Below are 20,071 nucleotides of genomic sequence, written 5' to 3' on the forward strand. Positions count from 1 at the left end.
TTGTCAAGGTGCGGGCTCAGGAGTGTATTCAGAACAGGCTAACGAAGTAGATACACGGGCAGAACGCAGGATCAGGCTATCAGACAGGCGCTTAGTATAACAAGACGTCCCTCAGAGATCAGGTACAGGATTGTCGAACTTCGCCACGTACGTAATATTTGGTACACCACCCGAAGAATATGAAGGTCTGATTCATTCAATCTAGCAGCGATCCTACACTAAATACAAGAGAAATAGGGGTAAGCTGACTAAAAGACTGAGCAAGCGCTGACTAATATAAAACCAGCATTCCTAGCGGTATCCCAAGTTCGACAAGGATCAACATCGGAGTTGAGGAAGCATCGGTCAGCCAGGCGGTCAGGGCAGGCAGAATCTCGCGATCGTCGTCCCGGGCACGGTGCCCGGAATAAAGTCTCAGATTTCAATTACCCAGGTACTTGAAATGCACGTGACCTCTATTGGTCAGCCAGGCGGTCAGAACAGGCAGAATCTCGCGATCCTCATTCCGGGCACGGTGCCCGGAGTGAGGCTCCAAGCTGGCACCGTGACAGTATTCATTAGAAAATTGACTAATTACCTTTTCATCGGTTCTTACAATAATACAAAGCATCAATCATTGTTTTTTATTGCTCCGGAAACCCCGTCATCTCTAGAACCCCTGTGATCATCGATCTCCGATCCCCCTGTTAGTCAAGCTCCACTGTGGATTTTTGACGCACGCTACTCATCGCCCCAGATCCCCTGAGCCACTCATTTTATTAAACTACCAGCCAAGCTTTATCCTTCCATGTACGAGTCGACAGTATGGTTCCACTAAACTAGAAGAGAACTAAGTCTGATGTATCTGACCCCGCCTCGTGACCAGCCCGAGCCTCAGGTCCCTACTGTGATCGCCCCCTGCCTTCGGTTGAAGGACCTGCGCCCCGGTTTAGCACTACTAGACCCTTTACTCACTTCGCCCCGGCTACCCTTGCTTCGAACCCTCAAGGCCATGCCGTCGCTCTGGGCCCTGCCCGTGACTACCAACCACCCTTTGCCCCGGGCACTCCGTACGAGCACCAACCTCCGTACCCTCAACCTGATCACTCCCCCTGCACTGATCCCTATTAACTCCGGTTTACTGAGGAGCCCCGGAACCTAGTTGCCAGCTGGCGCCTCCGGGGCCTGCACCCGAACAACCCCCTGAAAGGCCACGATGTGAACGAGTACGCCCCGTGGAGGTTCGCCATTGATGTGAAGATTAATACTGACTGGCCTCTGTATCCTAGCGAGGCCGCCAAGATTCGCTACGCTCTGAGCTAGATGGAGAACCCCATCTTTGACGTTATGCAGAGGATGGTGCACTGACACCGAGACAAGTCTTTTGCCGAGTTCATGGACGACATTAAGCACTATATGGTCATTCACCTGCTCGCTGACGCCGCGAACCGGGAGCTCCAGTCAGTTGCTCAGCGGAACGGAGAGTCTGTGACTTAATACTTTCACCGATTGCTTGACCTCTGGGATAAGGCAAGCATCCCGGAGCGTGAGCGCGTCCGCAAGTTCAAGACAACAATTCTTCCCAGTGTCGCTGCAACAAAGACTGCGATGAAACCACTGGAGAACGTAGGTTTAGCGCAAGAATCACCATGCTTCCTAATTTTATTCGCATTCTTCAACGCGGACCTGGTAGAACGACCCGTCAACACCTATAGGAGAACGTCAGCCCCTAGGATTCCGTCACTTCACTATCTGCCCTTGTAGAAGTTTCGTTCAGAACAGTATTATTTGCACTTGAAACGAAGTTTGCTTTGCTCTCTTCCCAAGTCCTCAATTCATTTAAGTGCCTCTCTTTGTTCCTCTAGTAGCTCGTTTTACTCTTTCTTCAGGACCTCAATTAGCTTGAGCGCATCATGATAGTCGTTCTCGTAGCTGGTTTCGCTCTCTGCTCAAGCCCTCAATCACTCCCAGTGCATCCTTCTTCGAGGCTTCGTACTCGGAACCAAGTTTCTCTCGCTGTCTTTCCAGTTTTTTGTTCGTCTGAAGTATCTCCTGGAGATGTTTCGGTGCCCCTTGGAGCTTCTGTTCGAGATTCGATTTCTCAGAGGCCGGCATCAACCCAAGCTTGAACATTCACAGCTTGGCTATAGCAAACAAAAATCGAAAACAAAATCCGCGTAGATTCAGTGACTCATGCTTTGCAGACCAGGCGGCAGAGATTATTTTTTTTTTGAGCCGAGCAGGAGTAGAATCAATGATCGAATATCTGCGCAGAAGCCCCGCTAAATTGGATGTGACATAATCGCTAACTTCAGCAAAGCGAAGAGAATTTTTTGACTATCAGATCAATTGTTCCGAGGACATAGTTAACACTACGGAGAATCTATTGATTTGTCCTCCGAGGGTCGAGCAGCCACCTTATCCTGTCATCTTTAACCCACGACCCCACCAAGTCTAAAGCCGTTTCGCCCTGTTTATTCACGGCATGTCTGTCTGCGCCATGGTCCACCAGCACCTTAAGTGCGTCATAATTGAGCTTGGCCTTACAGGCGGCTGCCATTAATGGCGTTGTACCCCGCTTATTCGAGATGCTGATGTCTGCTCCATGTTGGATTAAAAGCCTCAGCACATCCTCATGACCGAACAACACAGCTAAATAAGTTGGCGTTGATCCTTCCTTATTCTGTGCATTCACATCAGCCCCTTTACGTAGAAGAGTGTCCACCACAGAACAATTTCCCTCGATGGCGGCTCGGATTAACGGTGTTCTCCCAAAGGTATCTCTTTGATGAATAGCTTTGACCACATCATCACCTCCATGATTTAGAATAAATCTTAGTAGAGAGTCATTTCCGGCGCTGCATGCGCACCAGAGTGGTGTTATGTTGAAATCGTCAGAGAGATTTATGGACGCTGATTCCTGGACAAGCAGTTTGGCTACACTTTCGTGGCCACTTTTGCAAGCCCAGAAAAGCGGAGTCTGTTTGTAGGAGGTTTTGGAATGGACGTCAGCTCCATGCTCTATAAGCAGTTGTACCACAGACGCATTGCCTCCCTTCGCGGCATAGTGGAGCGGTGTTTGTTCCTTCTCGTTCAAAACACCTATGGCTGCGCCCTCAAGAATTAATACCCTCACTGTACTTGTATGGCCCTTCTCGCAAGCCTGAAATAGTGGGGTTTCTTGAGAGAGAGCTCTGGAATTGACATCAGTTCCGGATCGTATGAGAAGTTGTACAACTGCATCATTCTCGCTACTCGCAGCGTGATGAAGAGGTGTCCATCCATTCTTATCACTGGCACAGACGTCTGCCCCCTCTCCAATCAAATAGTTTGACATTGCCACCTGGCCTTTCCCTACGGAGAGTGAAAGAGGCGTCCGGCCATTCTCATCTTTTAAATCAACGTCTTTGACTGTTTTGAGCAGCTCCTTGACCATTTCCAGTCGTCCTTCCTGCGCAGCCCAAGATAGCGGTGTTCCAGTCCAGTAGCACTGTAAGTCCTTTCGGTGCCTGATACCTTCGGTTATGTCAACACCGTTGACGACGTATGAGTCGCGATTGAGCAGCGCAGCAACAGCATCTCTATGGCAGCCAGCCAGGGCAGCAAAAAGGGGATACCTGTATCGGTCTCCCAATGAACCACCGGGGTTGCTGTCCACCTTCAGCCTTGTGCGGATGAGATTAGGGTGCCCGTTATCGGCAAGGATATAGAACAGGGTTGCATTGGAGTCATATTCCCGGATTCGATGTTTTTGGAAAAAGTTTCTGGCCCTAACCCAATCGGCCACAAAGAACAAGAAAAGAAAATCATCTTGGGGGATAGCGTGTGACGCGGCGTCGGCATGATGCAGAAGATACTCGGTGGCGTATTCTAAAAACGGATATTTCACCATAACATCAATCTTCGTTAGGGGTTCCTGTGTCGAAAAGCTCTGAATAGTAGCTCGGACAGAGTCAAAATTCATGTACACGCTGCAACATTCCTTGAGAACATCATGCCCGTAGGCCTCGAAATCCTTTCCGAACTCCGGCCACAAGTCAAGCAAGCCGCCATCCTTGATGAGATAGTCTCGAACAGATTCGTGCATGAATTGGACTACTGGCTGGTTGGACTTCGTGACTTCGGCCAGTCCTTTCGAAGAGCTGATGACATGTCGGGTAAATCTGTCAATAGCCTGACCGGTATCTGGCTCTCTTGCATCTGGTATGTTCGAATCTGCTAGACCTTTCACTGACAAGCCGGACCAGAGAGCATGGTAAAACTCCCTGGGGCTGAGCGGTCGCTTTGCGTAGAGTATCCACAGAAGGCAAAGCTGGAGGTGCTCCATATTGTCCGTATCTCGTCTCAAAATGTCCCTGAAGAGCTCGCTCAAGTTGGCAGGAAGCTCCGCAAATCGCTTCCTCATTGCAAGCCCACCGCGTCGATCCTCCTTGTTCAGGATGTCGACAACTAGGACTACCCACATAAATACACCGGCAGCTTTCTCGAGGATCTGTGGGCGCAGCTCTTCAAGGATTGTGGGATCCGAAATCCGAAGGCGGCTTTTGACAAAGGTCTCCATGTCTTTTGAATGGCCTGTTTGGCTCTCGAGTGTGAATCGAAGTCCACGTTTGATGTGGATATATGGGTAATGCCGACTCGAGAAACATACCCGAAACTGAACACTCTTGGCTGCACATTCCTCCGCCAATTCTTCGAAATACTGGATCATGTCCACCACTTGTTGCTCGTCGCATTCGTCCAGTGCGTCAATGAAGCAAGTGAAGGAACGACCCCGTAGTCCTCCTACCGCATCCCGAAACAGGTCCTTTAGGGCGTTCAAAGAAGGACAGTCATTCTGCCCTTCCAGAATAATGTCCAAATCTTCCAGCACAGGATGGAGATCAGGGAACCCCTTTAGGATTTGGTATAGGAGTGACCGATACATTCCGATAATCGACTTCTCAAGGGCTTCCCCTCGAGCATTAAAGAAGAAAGACGCCGTGCGATGATTCTTTGAGCGTGCTTTGCCTGACATTTTTAGGTAGGCAAACTTCATGATGGTTGACTTGCCAGCCCCTGGTTTGCCACGGACCCAAAGGAAACCATGATGTTCTTTGAGCTTCGCGGGGTCAATCCAGGAGTGGTAAATATCATGCGTGAGAAACCATTCGCATGTCCGAGCGTACGCTGCCACGATATTCGACTTGCGGAATTCGATTCGGTCAAACCGGAGAGACTTGAGCAGCTCGTCACGGCGTTCATTGCTCAAGGACGATTGCTCATGCGCTAAGATATGCATTAGATAAGAATGTACTAGGAGAAAGGATGACTCACTAGGGTTCTGAAGGTGGGCAGGCCTTACTTGTCCGGTGAGCGCATGCAGCTCCCCAACAAGCTCTGCCGCATACGCTGCCGCGGCTGCTGCGGCATATCTCTGCCACTCTTTACTTTTGTGAGAATCGGCGTAGTCGCATATTCCGCGGATTGGGAGGCAATGGAGTGTCTCCATGAGCCCAGCCGCCTCCATTTCAAAACAAATGACATCCAGGTTGTGCCCGAGTTTATCCCTCATACTGGCACTTCTCATGACTTGATTGCCAGAAGCAACGGCACCGTAGTGAATTGCCACACTGGTCGACATTCGAGTGCTTCTTTGAATCAATCCCCAACTGTCACATTCCTCGCAGTTGTCATTTCCTGGCTCATGGACGTATGCTGCTTGGAACAGCCGATCTGGGGTGGTTGGGCGACCAAACTCAGGGCGTCCCGCCAGCTTCTGTTCTAAGATGGATGCAACCCGGCTGCTTTCAAGCTCGTGCTTCGCCCGCAAGCTCGACACAGCCGTGCTCAGTAGCATGTCTGGAAATCGAGGAAATGCCGTTGGGCTAATCTCCCCGTCTCCAACCATCTTTCCGAGATCAAATTGCATCACTCTTGTTCCAACAACAATGTCGCCCAAGCGTATGTCTGCCTTGCTAGGCACACCGCCGCCAATGCCAACCATCAAGCCCGCGCGAATAGCTGGAAATGTTCTTTTCAGGTTTGTGGCGACGTTTGCTGCATTGTTCGTTCCGTATTGAGCGGCCGGTAAGCAGGCAATGACAACATTGTGCTGTTCAATCCTTCCGAGTGCATAGGCGTTGCTGTCGCCGCTATACACGGGAAGGGGTTGATGATTCTCGTCCAGCATGGCCAGAGCTGCCGCCATCTCAATATGCAGCGCGCATATCCAAGCGACGGTGTAGTCATGATATTGCAAGGTGGGCAACTCGTCGTCAACTGGTGTCTTTTGTCGCTTTGAGGGGCGACACGTGAGATCGGGCAACAGGTCTTTATTGAGCAGGACATGGTCATGCATTTTGCATGGTCAGACTTTGGGCATTATGCAAAAAAAGACAATTCCTCATGGTTTTGAGATGCGATCGCAACGTCGTTTGATGGGGAGTTGGTGTTCGGAAATGCAGTGAAGGGGAGGAGCTGACGGTGGCGAAGGAAGGCGCCGTCTATCGCACACAGCCTCGCTGATCATCTGACCAGTGGTAAAGCCTGGTGCAGAAATCAGCCTTGTTGCATTTTCTGCATGTACAAGCCTCATTGGGTTTCCCTGATCTGTCCTTTGCCGGACCCGGGGATGTCGGCAGGAGCAATGGAATTTGAAGGAAGCCGCTGGTTAGGTTGTTTTTGATCTTATAGTCGATAATTGGCGACGAAATCAAGCTTTAAATACCACATTCATCAGCAATGTTGAGCCGTAGAAAGGGTGAGAAGAGCACCGTATGCACGCCAAGATAGCCAGACAACAGCCGGGCGTGAGGGGCACTGCGGGGATCTAGAGGCCGCGGCGCGTATGATCCCTCAGACCTCAAATTCATACCGTCGATCAACAGTAGGGGGATGAGCTCTGGGCTAAAGGGATCTTGATATCGGACCGCAAGTCCCAAGCTTGGCGCCACATCATACTGTTTGTTCTCGAAGAAGGGCCGCTGTATCTCGCTTTGTAGTGCACCACCAAGTCTAGTCGGCCTCATCGATGAGAGACTCCATGGGCTTTCGGCAATCCCCTTGAGATATTCCCAGGAGACGGGTGTCCTCCCTCACAATGGCGGCGAGCTACTGGGATGTCGAAAAATTGGGCAATGTTTTGAATGACTTCGGGGACGCGTCGGCAACCGGCGAGCTTCAGGGGATCATATTCCAGAAATGAGAGGCATGGAAATGTCCAGACCAGGGTACCATATGGTAGATACTCAAATGGACTCAGTTCCGATCAAACCTTGACCTCGATATCGCCTACGCCGAAAAGGACAAACTCCCACAGAGGTCCCAACAAGGCGTTTCGTGGTCAATTCTAGCTGAAGCTTAAACAGATTGAATGTTCTTGAGAGCCATGGGAGTTCACTAGGACTATTTAGTGCCCATATCAAATCGGATCGAGGCGGGTTCTAGAACAGCTCGTCTCAGACATGCGCGTTCAACCGGGTCTCACAATACAGTTGACATCCCTGGGTAAGGAAAATCGGAGTAGACCTATTATACCATCAACATATATTTCTTAGCTACTATGACCCTAGTAGATTGCCTCACTTCCTGTCTGATAAATCTAATAATGCCTAGCTACATGCAACCCTGTGGATCAGTCTAGGACTTTATTAAACATCCACATCTTTACTCTTTCGAACCCTCCGGTTGCTTCTGTTGAAACTCATGGTACACAACCTCCTCATGCTCACTAACCTCCCCAAGATAGATGACCACATCATTCTTTCCGTGATTCTCGATATAGCGGACATAGACTAGAACTCTGCGTTAGTATGTCTCTATCTCTCCGTGTTGCGGAAGCTGGAACATACGCTTGCGATGGATAAATCGTTGAGGTTCAACCGCTGTATCGTCGGGGCCTGTGATGAGTGGAAGATCGGCGAGAGGATCATTGTCGAATTTGATCGGATCAAGGTTGAGCTATGTAAGACATGGTTAGAGCCCGTTACATAAGATGCCTTGTAGGGCTTTTAAATATACCTTTACAGCGTAGGTTTCTTCCTCGATATCGCATTGCTTGCTCCAGCCACTTGAGTAGCTCTCACCATAGGTATTGCAGTATGTCAGCGCGTACCTGTCATCATTGTCAGCTTGGGTCTTTTTTTTTTTTATGATTGATGAAGGAGTAGCATACTTAATCTTTCGTCCCACAAAGTTCTCCTCTTCGAGGAAGAGGGACAGCGACTTTGAGTCCTTCTCACTGACCACACTGGCCGCGATGTGTTGTTTACCTGTTGGCAGGTTCTTAGTTGGGCCTACTGGGACCCTGCTGTTCCACTGTCGAACTAGTAAAAGTTAGCGTCATGCGTAGCTGTATTTCTATCTCACGACTTACTGTTATCTTCGAAATGATTCATAACCGCCCGAGCTGGGTCCAGGCTGAACTCAACCGCTTGCCTCGCGTATACCTTCCACAGAAGAAGAACACTGTTGGGACTATTGTTGCCGATTACAAGACCGTTGTAAGATCTGAAACCGAGGTTAGGAACTGTTCTTCAGAGTGATACATTGTGGTACAGACTTGAAAGCAATAGATTCGGGTAAACCGAGCGCCGTTCGCAGGCCTGGGAGAGGCATCCATCCCACAGAGAACATTGGCCAGTCATCTTGGATATAAGTCGTCTCTCCTTCGCCGACTATGTTGACACTCTTCTCTCGGTCTTTGGAGATCCGATCAATCAATTTTCCAAGCACATTCCGCGCACGGATGGCATCATGCCTGAGCTAGAAAGATACTGTTCATTAGTTGATGAATAGTGTTTGGGGTTCGAAGATGTAGGACCTCATTTATGTCATTTGTCAGATTGTTTATGGACTCAAGGTACGATTCTAGGGCAACGGGGTTAGCTGGACGCATTTCAAGGGTTGAGATGGTTGGGCGCACTCCACTGTTGTCCTTCGACATACAAAGACCTTGCTTCAATTCCTCGCGTGACAATAATGCTAGACTCTGATTAGTCTCCACAGCACCAACTCGAGCTTCAACTCACGCCTAATACGCTAATTAACCGTGGATCCTGCCAGATAGTTATGTGGCATGCTTACTTTATCATATATCAATAACCAATGCACACCTAGGAGGTAAAGATCCAACATTCGCTGTGCCGGTATTTTGCCTGAATTTGTAATGTTCGTCTCAATTGACACAATCCCCTTTTGAAGATCCATTCGTTGTTCAATCAGGTTTCCCTCCTTGACTAGCAATGGGCCACACTTGTCAGGACCATCTTGAGCGGTGACTTTTAGTTGACTCTGGTGGTTTTCAATCCATACTCTGAAGCGGATATAAATCAGCATTTGCCTCTTTGGTTAATCACGGAATCACATACGCTGCAGACTGAATGATTGTGTAAAGCTGATCGTACAAGGCGTCGGCAAACATATCCTTGATTTGAGTGGCCGTGAGCTCCAGTTTGCTTGAAAGGTCGTCGGACAACTCCTTGAGACTTTTGTCGAGATCGGTCTTGATACTCTGTACCGCTTGCAGGATTGCTTTTATATCTCCCTCTTGTCGCTTGAGCTCGATTAGAACAGGGGCGCTGAGCTGCTCGTCGGTTGGCGGCTTGGGGTCTTCGCCTGGGTTAGGAGACGTGCTATCTTTACTGAAGATTGCTTCAATTGCGGGGATGGCATTGTCGACGATTGGGCCTGTCAGATGTCAGATATGGTCAGGACAGTGTGAGAGCATAGGTAAAATAGAGTATCACACACCCACGATCGGCACTGCATGAGAAATAATACCAGCAAGTGGCGCAAGTGATTTGACAATGGGTGAATGCGAGACCTATAAAAAGAATTAGCCGCCGACCAACGATGTAGAGCTGTGTTGCATACTAGGTCGCCCACAGCTCCGATAGCTTTCGAGAGAAAATCGCCGAAACCCATCTTGAACTCTGGTTTCTGCTCCAAAGGGCTGAGTGCTCTGCTTTTGGGCCAGTCCAAAACCAGCGTTATATCCCTATAGTTCAGAACAAAGTACAGTTGAGGTAATTCTAACCCCGGCATCTCTTGCCATAGGTAGGTGTGCGGTGTGCAAAAGCGACGAATACCTTGCATTGGGAATGGAGTTCTGTATCAACCAAGTCAGAAAGCACGCACACTGCAGGCCGTAGAGCCGTGATAGCGAGTAGGTGCATCGTGAAGAAACAGTTCTCGGCTAAAATTGCTTTGCCCTCAGCGTCCTAGGTTGATCTAGACCGCAGGTTCAGCCCGCCATAACTACCTTCCCCTCAATCCTGCAGAAGCACCTGTTCGCATCACACTGGCAGGGGTTTCTTGACCGAAGCTAATTCTTTCCGTGGCCAATGAATGAAGGTGGTCGCTTATAATCGCCCGGTCTGCATTGAGCTTATCACTCTGCCATTCTTCAGACAGGTAATTCTGACTTAATGGATCCAGAGGGCTTTGTTTAGACCTGCTGAACAGTGGCGACTTAGGTACTTCCCTTGGTTTGATGGGATGAAGAGAACGTGAAGACGCTCGAGCCGAAGCGATAAATGGGACAGCTTCCCTATAATAATTAGGATGATATTTTGAAAACAAGGACAAGAACTCTTCGAGCAGTTTTAATTTTACTGATCTTTTACTGTTTATTCATCATGTCGAACAACACCTAACCAAGGATGATGATTGGATTATCCTCCCAAAGACAAAAGGCCTCGCCCTGTACGTCAGCTGGGTTCAGGGTCAAGAGAAATTGAAACGGCGAGAAAAGTATTTTTGGTTAACTGTTACTTTTCTGCAAGTCAGCAGTTTACTGGAACTCCAGGCACCGCTCCTTTGTGGGTGGCAGATGTTTTCTTCGAGCCACATTTTGCCGAGGAGCACAACCTGCTTCAAGGAATCCCTAAGCCGAAGGACCATATTTACAATTTCGATGAAGGTGACTTTATGCTCAACTCAACTCGACGTTCATAGTGACATGGCTTGCGGGGAACAGTGGGAGAGCATTGGGTTAAAACCAAGCTAGATAAGCGATTCTTCTATGGGCAGGACAACGCTGGGTCCGGCACTACCTTCAGTTGGATTGTCTACCATCCGCCATCTTGGGAGCCAAAACAGGTATGGACAGTTCACTTTTGCCATCTAGCTGTTATACTGACTCGACTTCCTTAGGCCAACTTCGGCCAGAACGGATTCACCACCATTGCCGCGGACCTAGTCACCAGTTCGGTCAAGTCGCTGACTTCAGCTGGCTTGAAGATCGCCGACCCGAGCGGCCTTCTCAACGCCGGTGTCATCAATCTAGTTGGGTGGGAGAAAGTGGGGAACGATGCGAAAAGCTTTGCAAACAGCTATGGAGACCCGCTGCGCAGGTTCGGCGAGCACAGCCTGACCGAGGCGCAGGAGAAGCAGCTGAAATTTGACCAAGGGGAATACAATCTATCGTTCGGCATAGTCTGGGATCAGATGAAGCAGGATTCAAGGTTTTCCAGATTGCCTGAGATACAACAGAACGTGCTCTCAACCGCTATGGTGGCTCTGAATCTGGGTGTGCAGGGAACGGCAGAGGAGGGTGCTCACCATTCGTTGTTAATCCCTTGCCTTTTGCAAAATGATTACAGGGTTGATCCCCATCGCTTTATATAGTATAACTAGGCGTGTACCTTTGTCCACCTCCAATAGCATTATGCGAGCCATTTCACTTGAACTATTTACTTAGCTCCATGCTCTTCAGGTTCTTAACAGACATTTTAGGTGGTCAATCCTGTCATAGTGAAATTTTGTTACACACGCTCCGCTACCCACTTCCAGAAGCCTACCTCCCTACGTGGTGGGTTGGATTTGATTCTGTTTCGTTTGGTAGTGTATCTAATCCGCTAGCCCCAGTTTGCGAAAAATACCAGAATATGCCCAATTGCCAGAAAGTCAATAGTGGCCGGGGAAATTAACTACGCGGAGATTCGCAGCATGACCCATCTGCCCTTTCTCCTGATTTTGTCAAATCTGTCACCTCAACCGCCTCGGCGGGCTGGTATTTATTCTCCAACCTGAGTCTCTAGTCCCTCAAACAAGTCACACCACGCGAGCAGGATACTTCGAGGCTTACCGAGCACCGTGTAGATATACCATAGCTTCCTTTCAGCGCCCTCCGCTGCCCCATAATTGATATGCCAATTGAACAATCTTAGTTATCTACTGCTCTTCTAGCTTGTTTCCAGGCCTGCATGTCCAAATATCTGTATCGGGATACCAAGGGGTTACATATGCACCAGGCAAAAACACTGCCTTGTTAGTTGTCGGGGCTGGTGAACATGGCCTTGGCCCATGCGCCTCCGAAGCGTCTAGTTGGCGATCTTGTAGACTAGTTAATTTCGTGAACTGTGAATGACCTCGTGTATATTAAGATGGAATAATCTATCTTGGATGGTACGGGGCAAGTGTTGCTGAAGCGATTGTTTCCATATTATTTAGGCAGTCTAGAGTGCCTTCTTGACGGCCGCCGTGCGGGCTTCGATTAAGAAGTGCCCTTGCTGTTTTTCGGCCGCACTGGTCATCCTCAAAGCTCTTGAAATCCGTCTCAGTCAGCTATTGAGAGCTCTAATATTTAGAGTATTCTTTTGTGAGGGCATTGGCGTGAACTCGACGCACCCATAGCAGTTACTAGGGCTAGTTCTCTGCCGCTCCACAGTTCACTACACTCCGAACTGATCTCGTTTGGTTAACAAGCTAATAAAGTAAGCTCAGCCACTACTCATATCTAACAGGGCTTTTCGCGGCAGAATAGACCTACTCATCCTGGGTGCTTCCTTACGAGGTGTCTTATTAAGACAATCCACCAGGCGGTTTCCCACCATCAACCCCTGAACCTTTCCATTCGGCAGCAAGAAAAAGGTGTGAATACTCGCTACGCTCGTGAAAAAACATACAATGCCTGGGATTCGCATGTGGTCACCCACCATACTACTAACTAGCCGGCGTGTGGCTTCAATGTGGCCAGTAGTCGGGTGGGTGCGGCCCGGGTGAGATTAGGGTGTGGCCGCTTTACCGTCGCGCGACCTGGGTGAAATCCGGGTGAGATGAGGGTGAGTGCACAATATACAGGGTGAGATTCTGACTCCCGGCTCACCTGCCTCACCTGCCTCGCGCGACCTGTTTATCGTATCCAGCCAAAAGCCTTAGTACCCGCTCGCTTACAGTAATCGATCGGACATTAGCTACCTAAGCCATCCTTCAAACACCGGCGCGCTTAGCAGTAAGACATAGCCATTCACGTGCGATACTACTAGTGACACGGACTCACATAGTTAAACACAATTCGAAGGGTCGCATCAATGTTACTAGATCAAATGAAACCCAATGAAGCTCATCGAGATCCTGTCTTTCCCAACCCTTCTGCATGATGTTGACATTGAGTAGGATCACGAATATTAAAACTACGATGAGGAGACATGCCGAGATATACTAGGGAGCTCCCACCGGCTAGATCAGAGTATTTGTTATGTAAGAACCGGCATTTCAAGGCTGTTTAGTATCTAGTAATTTAATTTTCCCTAAGTTACCTATTGATACACTGTTTTTCCTCGTGTATATTATTTTGAAGCAGCTATGTGCGGGCTTCGAAGTTCGAACAATACCCAAAATATATTTCTGCCGAATCGAGGGCACCATAACTATAACATTGATATACCACAATACACCAAGAATTCATGCTCCCGATCAATAAACTTTGGGAAGTGAGAAGAGGAGACTCTGATTTCAAGATTAAAACTTCTAATTACAAAAGTAACAGTCTGGAAATAAGACCAACGCTACAGAGAAAAGGCTCATACTTCACGATATTTAGTGAGCAGAGTTGTGAATGCCAAGACCAAGATTTATGCTAAAATTGGGTTGTATTGGGTTTTTTGGGAACCCACTGGGTTACCCATGTGGGTTGGGTTTTGGGTTGAAGGCCCCGACCTAAAACCCATTTTGCCGAAGCCTACATATACCCACAATATCCTGGATCCATATGTTTAGTCGTGGCAACATCCCTAACTAAGCTCAACCAATACTTCAAGAGACTGGTGCTGAGGCAGTGTCAGGGTCCCAGAGCTTCTTAAGGGACGCGTTGAGGTCTCTCGCTTGACGAGGGCGAGGCTGAGATATCAATGCAAACGTGGCGCTTACAGCATTTAGTGGAAATATACACAAATGCTATCCGGAGGAGGGCTTGATAACGGGGGCCGCATGCTACAGCACAACGAGATGAGACGCAGCTACAGGGCTTAGTGAAGATTCCGTAAAACAGAAAGTCTTTAAAGACATATACTCACGTCACCTCTACGAGCAAGGTGTGTGGAATGAACGGAGCGAGAGTCACATTTCACTTTCATCACACTAAGTTACAGTTAACATAGGAGTAACAGTCCAAGTATCCGCCGTAAACCTCAGCTCCCCTGTCCCCTCCATAACATAAGGATCCATGAAGATTTTCATGCCCATGGGTTCAAGACCCAGATTGTAGACTCTGCAAATCATGTACACCTCCGTCGGAGGCACAAGATCAGCATTCAGGCGTGACATATGTTTCATCTAGAAAACAAGAAATTTAGTTACACCGGTCAAAAAATTCAAAGAGCCCAGGGTATGGGGGAAGAACATACTCGCTCATACTGTGCGTTACTCATGTAGAATGGCGTATCCCAAGAAGATGTAGTCGACTTCACTTCAATATAATATCGCGGTATCCCACCCGCGTATCTGTTATCAAGATAACCCTTCTCCATAAGGAGACTGGTGAGAACACCTTCGGTGTCAGAGTAAGTAATATCGGCCGTCTCGCGACCATCCCATGGTTCCAGATCTCGGTAGTCCGGATGCACATTAACGAGTCTTCGGATTGTACTTTGCCAATTCATCCGACTAAATCCAGGCAGGGCTGGGTCGAGCTGTGATAATAGTTCAAAGACCTGTGTTTGCTTGTTAGGTACATGATGGCCGAGAGTTTGTGAGAGCATAGCTTACGAATAGTTCCCCAGCTGCGCCGATAAGCTTATCCCGCGTCAACTTGTCAACCCCGCGCAGCTGGAACGGCTCACCTGCAGTGTGCAGAGCGGCGTTTGCGGCTGCCATGGGGAACACCTCCGGGTCCGGAAGGGGTGATATTCTAGCAATATTGACAACTGTCCGAAGAAGCGTGAGGTAGGATGGGCCAACTGCAATGGGAGGTGCATGGTTCAAATCCGTGAACCCTTCAAGCTCCGGTGTTACGATCGGGTTCAATTGTGGGTGGCTCGACAGCCGTGGTCCAATTGATGACCTTCCGTACGAGACCGAAATGAAATCATCACCGGCTAATGTCACAGATGACTCGCTGCGAGGAGATGAATGCCGTCGCTCAGCCACTTCAGATTCTCTAGCTTGGTGTTGGGTTCCTTCCTGGCCTTCGAGAGCTTCAATTAGAGCAATAGAAACACTATCGATGTCATCAACGGCCGTATCATCTGGTGTCTCAACAGACATAATACCAAATCGGTCTAGCGCGAGAGCGATGTACTTCGGTTCAGCCTGCATGACCATTGATATAGCAGTGAGAGCCTTCTCATTGTATGGCTCACAGATCCCCGTTGAAGGTTCAGTCATAATCCATTGCAAGAGGTCTCGGGGTATTCGGTCGAGAAAACAGAGATATTGAGCTTGCTGATCACGAGGCACGTAGATAATCAGACCTGACTCGGAGTCCTGGAGATGAAGCTCGCTATGGCTGAGTTCGACCACGATATCTTTTCCATCCTGGTTGAGATGCAATTCCGAGCTAATTCCGTCGGTTTCGCAGACATTGATTTTCTTCAGGATTTCAAACAAGTGTTGTTCCCCGTTTGCGAGCCTAGGGCTTCTGAAATGCACGCCAATCCTAGCGGAGTACCACGTTAGCTGTGTTCAACAACCGTATCTTTCCTGGCCGAGAATGGCATACCTGAGCAGCCCATGCGCTTTCCGGGCAATGTTAAGACCAGGTGAGTTTGAGGACCGGTGGGATTCGCCACGGACGGTCGATATTTCCTTGACAACATTCGACAGATACCGCTTTTCCTGCCCAGCCCACGTAATAAATGGTTCTAGGCGTGCTATCTCGTTCGTGCTAAAGTCGAGAAACTTAGCTTTCCCACTGAACAAATCCGAGAGGTGTTTGCGGTCTGGTATAGCAAAATTCGCAGCATCACTGCACAGTTGAGTACCACCAGTGGGGTATCTGACTGGGAAAACCTTGGCCTCCAGTACTTGCTGTGGAGACGGGAGGTTGGTCTCGTGTTGGAAATACGAGTTGAGAAGCCATACTGTTTCCTTGACTTCCTCGACGGAGGCTTGCCCTTTACCCTGTTCGACCAGTTTATCGTGAACCATCTGAAGGCTCAAGGTCCTCACACCGAGTAGCTCAATGAAGAACTCAGGGAGCTCTTCGTATTTGTCGTCTAACGTAAGCATTCCTTTGATTTCAGTGGGGCTTGACCAGAGGCATTCGGAGGATTTATACCAACGCGGCTTGTCACCGGCTGGCTCGTCACAAATAAGTGTCTCGGTTTCGAACTTCTCTCTAGACGTCATGTGTCAGTCGTAACTGATTATGCATTCTACCTAGGTAGGGGAGAGCCAAACATACCTGATTTTATTGGCCGTCTCATGATTCAGCGTTGGTCGTTTCTTATCGATCTCCCTGTATAAGTCATATATCTCGCCCCAATCTCGACAATCCTCATCTGTGATGGCGGATAGTTCGTTCATCAGGTCGTCAACATTAGCGTTTCTTATCGATAGGGTGTCATGGAACAGTTCGCGAAGATGTTTCTTCTTCCCCACGGCATCATAACGAGCTTTCAAGGGGTAGAAACAGTCCATGTGATTAGGCGCCTCCCACAAACAAATGTCAATCGAAGCCCAACTATGGTGTTCAAAAGCTCCATGTACTGGAACGTAAATCATGGGGTATGACTGGAAGGCGGATCTGTGGCTAGGGTCAGGATCTCAACAATGATCAATGGCAGGCGAACATACACGATCATATCTCGAGATATTTTTGGTGTGACGGATTCCTGATACCTGGTCTCAATCCGGGAATAAAGCCTGAAAACTCTATCAGGATCTTCGAGTTTGTCAGTCCACCTGTTTGCACGCGCAACGTATTGCAAAAGAGTAAGATAGCAGTGAAGCTCGGATTGTGGATAGCCAAATCCTAGTGCCTTCATTACGACGGCGATGTCGGAAATTCCCGCCCGTTGGCTCAGGGAATCATCAATCTTAAGCCATGGGAAGGATTCGTTGTCGCGTAGAAACTCGTTGGCGTATTGAACTTGGTCTGTCCGTAGATATGTTTGAGCAAGCGGATACCGGCTGCCATCTTCGCAAAGGACATCCAGGTCGCCCAGTTTCTTTTTAAGCTCTGGACTGGACGCGATGTAATTCCCATCCGTTGACCAATATATTTGGAGGAATGAGATGAATCTTTCGGGTAATGACTTTGCGATATACAGGAGTTCCTGGCTAAGATTTCCCCCTCGACAGAGACGCACTGTATCGCGAATTAGCAGATTTATCTTGAGCCATCCTTTCCACGTTTGCCATTCTTTGTCGGGCGTCTCCGGACAATTCAGTAGGTAGCTTTGATGGAGAAACCATGGTTTCAGCTTGGTATTCACTCCAGAATCGAAATTGGCTAGCAGCTGATGTGGACTATAGGCGTCCTCGCTAGCAAAATACCAAACGCCACCCGCACTCGATTTCTTCTCCGACGCAATGTTGTAAAGCTTAACCCAGGAGTAGTCTGCCGATGTATTGCTCAGGCCATCGACATGAGCGGTAAGATAAAGAAATTGCAGATGAGATACGGACGCTTCGAGATTATGGGCAGGGTTTTCTCTGAGATAACGACGGATGACGATCGCTGAAGGTTCGTTAACTCCGAGAAGAGCGAAAAGTTTTCTTCGAGCTATGTTGCGCTCCGCACTAGGCTCAATCACCCAATATGCCGGCACCATTGGGATAGAGTACCCGCATACCTGCGAAAAGTACATGGGATGATGCCTGTTTGGATAGTGACATATCCAGCCCGGATCTCCTCTTACTTTGATCAACGGAAGATTTTGTAGAGCCTTCAAATTCTGTAAGGAACTTGATCCTATCTTAAATAGCACATTTGCAGTTTGCGAGTGCCAGTCGGCTTCGGTCTTTGGGTTTTGCATGACTCCGGACATGCCACGGTCGAGATCACGCTGAAGTCGGTCTATAAATCCCCTGTCATCCAGCCAACGAAGGCCGTAGGCCTGTAGTGACTGAAGGTCCTTTTTGGTGTAGCGGGGAGATGGATATTGTTCGGGGCTCAGGTCGGGCAACAATGGCTCACCAGAAGAGTCAGTCATAGTAGTTGGAACCAACCTCATGTCGCCTATGAGGCGCAACGTCTGATGATCCCTGGTCCACATCGTAGGGTTAAATTGAAGAAGGCGTCGTATTTCGGAGGGCAGTACTTTCCAGAGACTGTCCTGAGAGCTCCATTGGATATCAGGAAGATATCTCATCCATTGGTAAGACAGGGTAGGGTGTGAGGAAAGCTGTATCACGGCTGTGACAAATGCTAGCGCCACTGCCCGGATGAGCTTTGCATTCCGGGCGGATGACCTGACAATGTCTTGTCTGCTTGCATCTGTCACAAAATCGGCCTGAACCAAGAACTGGCGTGCAATTAGTGCTGTGCTAACGCTTTCTGGCAGATCACTTACTGGTAAACCCATGTTCCGAATCGGGAGAAAGGCAAAGACATCCTGTGATTCGATAATAGGCATAGACACTTGGGTGAGAGGGAATGCCAGGATAATGGTCGGCCGTGCGAATGCTTGCGTGGTAACCTCGGCTTCCGTGTACTCTCGGTTCTCACTTCTAGGTATGCCAGAAGCAACGTACCTTGTCATGTGAAAATACCGCGTGCTATCTTCCGTTGTGCTGCAATCCGAGAAATTGTGATGCAATGCAACCTTTCCTAATCCTTTGTTCTGAATCGAGAAGGTTGAGTGTGAGGACGCGTTGTTCGTATCGTCATATATTTTCACCTCGATTCTTCGGATATTCTTCATGAATAACAGAAATGTGGGACTCAACTCCTGGAATTGCTGTAGGACCGTATCCCGCTGTCTGACCAGGGCCTCATCCGATCCCGTCTCGTGAAGAAACAATGTGATACGAGTAAGCGGCGTAGGCAAAACCTCATCAGAGTCTTCCCAAATAGGGGAAATCATACCCATTCCAGATTCTCCTTTTCTGTGGCGGAACGAGAATGAAAAATCTCTCGATTGAATGTGGACCTTACAGGCTACCATGAACACGGACTTAAACCCGATTCCTTTCTCACCTATATACCCCTGAGCGCCCGTCTTGGAACTCTTCCCAACATTGCAAATCGCCACCAAGTTGTCCTGCGTGAACCCATCCTCATTGCATTCAACAACTATCCGCCGGTCATAGACATGAAACGAGACAAAGGGATCGGTGGACGTTGAATTTGCGACGCTGAACGAATTGTCATCGGCGTTTTGCAGAAGCTCGAAGACAAAGCGTGCGGTGCTGTTATACAGGTTTTTTGCGAGACTATAATTGTCGTCAGTGCTACCTAATCTAATGAACATCGCGAGGATTGAGGCGCGTTGAGCGTACGTGATGACCGAGGACCCTATCATCGCATCTTTTTTCAGCATCGCTTCTTCCACCTCTCGCCGAACATCGGGGTCCATCCGACTGAGAACATCCTCTCCGAGGTGGCCATGTTGCTTGGCGATATGCCGGACCAGGGCGCGGGCAGGAATATTATCCATGAAGTTTTCAGCCCCGATATCAATACCCAGTCTGGAATGGGGGAGATCGAAAGAGAGAAAATCAACGAGCGAAATCAACGAGCGAGAAGTGCGCACTTTAACCTACTCCAACCCACTCCACCCGAGCTTCCCCTGTGAATGTGGGCACTACAGGGATTAGATGGACCACCATGGCCAATGGTTTCTGTACCCCGTCACTGCGACTGCGGGCCCATGACACTAGCTACGGCATACTGTTCGAACAAAAGGGCAATAACGTTTTTTTGTGTAAGCGCTAGTATTCTGCC

The 20,071-nt window shown here is 48.8% G+C and overlaps 4 protein-coding genes across 4 annotated transcripts; 1 reads left to right on the forward strand and 3 right to left on the reverse strand.

Moving 5' to 3' along the window:
* Positions 1 to 2,916: 2,916 nt before the first annotated feature.
* Positions 2,917 to 6,319, reverse strand: BDV14DRAFT_206112 (uncharacterized protein; the record flags this gene model as incomplete). The annotated part of the gene is made up of 3 exons (XM_073774851.1): positions 2,917 to 2,959; positions 3,024 to 5,247; positions 5,296 to 6,319. 3 exons carry the CDS (start codon positions 6,317 to 6,319, stop codon positions 2,917 to 2,919), a joined length of 3,291 nt encoding a protein of 1,096 aa, XP_073621950.1.
* Positions 6,320 to 7,493: 1,174 nt separating this feature from the next.
* On the reverse strand, positions 7,494 to 10,047 carry BDV14DRAFT_185608 (uncharacterized protein; the record flags this gene model as incomplete). The annotated part of the gene is made up of 11 exons (XM_073770693.1): positions 7,494 to 7,754; positions 7,812 to 7,920; positions 7,981 to 8,074; positions 8,135 to 8,285; positions 8,336 to 8,469; positions 8,522 to 8,724; positions 8,783 to 8,829; positions 8,885 to 8,948; positions 9,046 to 9,274; positions 9,330 to 9,648; positions 9,813 to 10,047. Coding segments are annotated over 11 exons (1,713 nt in total), but the record flags the coding sequence as incomplete, so codon positions are not given.
* A 575-nt stretch (positions 10,048 to 10,622) lies between these two features.
* BDV14DRAFT_206114 (uncharacterized protein) lies at positions 10,623 to 11,589 on the forward strand (the record flags this gene model as incomplete). The annotated part of the gene is made up of 4 exons (XM_073774852.1): positions 10,623 to 10,665; positions 10,769 to 10,882; positions 10,940 to 11,061; positions 11,116 to 11,589. The coding sequence occupies 4 exons, from the start codon at positions 10,623 to 10,625 to the stop codon at positions 11,587 to 11,589; spliced, it is 753 nt and encodes a 250-aa protein (XP_073621952.1).
* Positions 11,590 to 14,282: 2,693 nt separating this feature from the next.
* BDV14DRAFT_22393 (uncharacterized protein) lies at positions 14,283 to 19,844 on the reverse strand. The gene is made up of 8 exons (XM_073776319.1): positions 19,627 to 19,844; positions 18,699 to 19,560; positions 16,978 to 18,650; positions 16,586 to 16,927; positions 15,902 to 16,519; positions 14,950 to 15,838; positions 14,589 to 14,894; positions 14,283 to 14,517 (listed from the first exon to the last, which is right to left on the reverse strand). The coding sequence occupies exons 1-8, from the start codon at positions 19,782 to 19,784 to the stop codon at positions 14,323 to 14,325; spliced, it is 5,043 nt and encodes a 1,680-aa protein (XP_073621953.1). The 5' UTR covers positions 19,785 to 19,844; the 3' UTR covers positions 14,283 to 14,322.
* Between the last annotated feature and the right edge of the window lie 227 nt (positions 19,845 to 20,071).

The sequence above is a fragment of the Aspergillus stella-maris genome, assembly GCF_047715825.1.
Source record: "Aspergillus stella-maris strain CBS 113639 unplaced genomic scaffold BDV14scaffold_120, whole genome shotgun sequence".
Taxonomy (NCBI): Eukaryota; Fungi; Ascomycota; class Eurotiomycetes; order Eurotiales; family Aspergillaceae; genus Aspergillus; species Aspergillus stella-maris.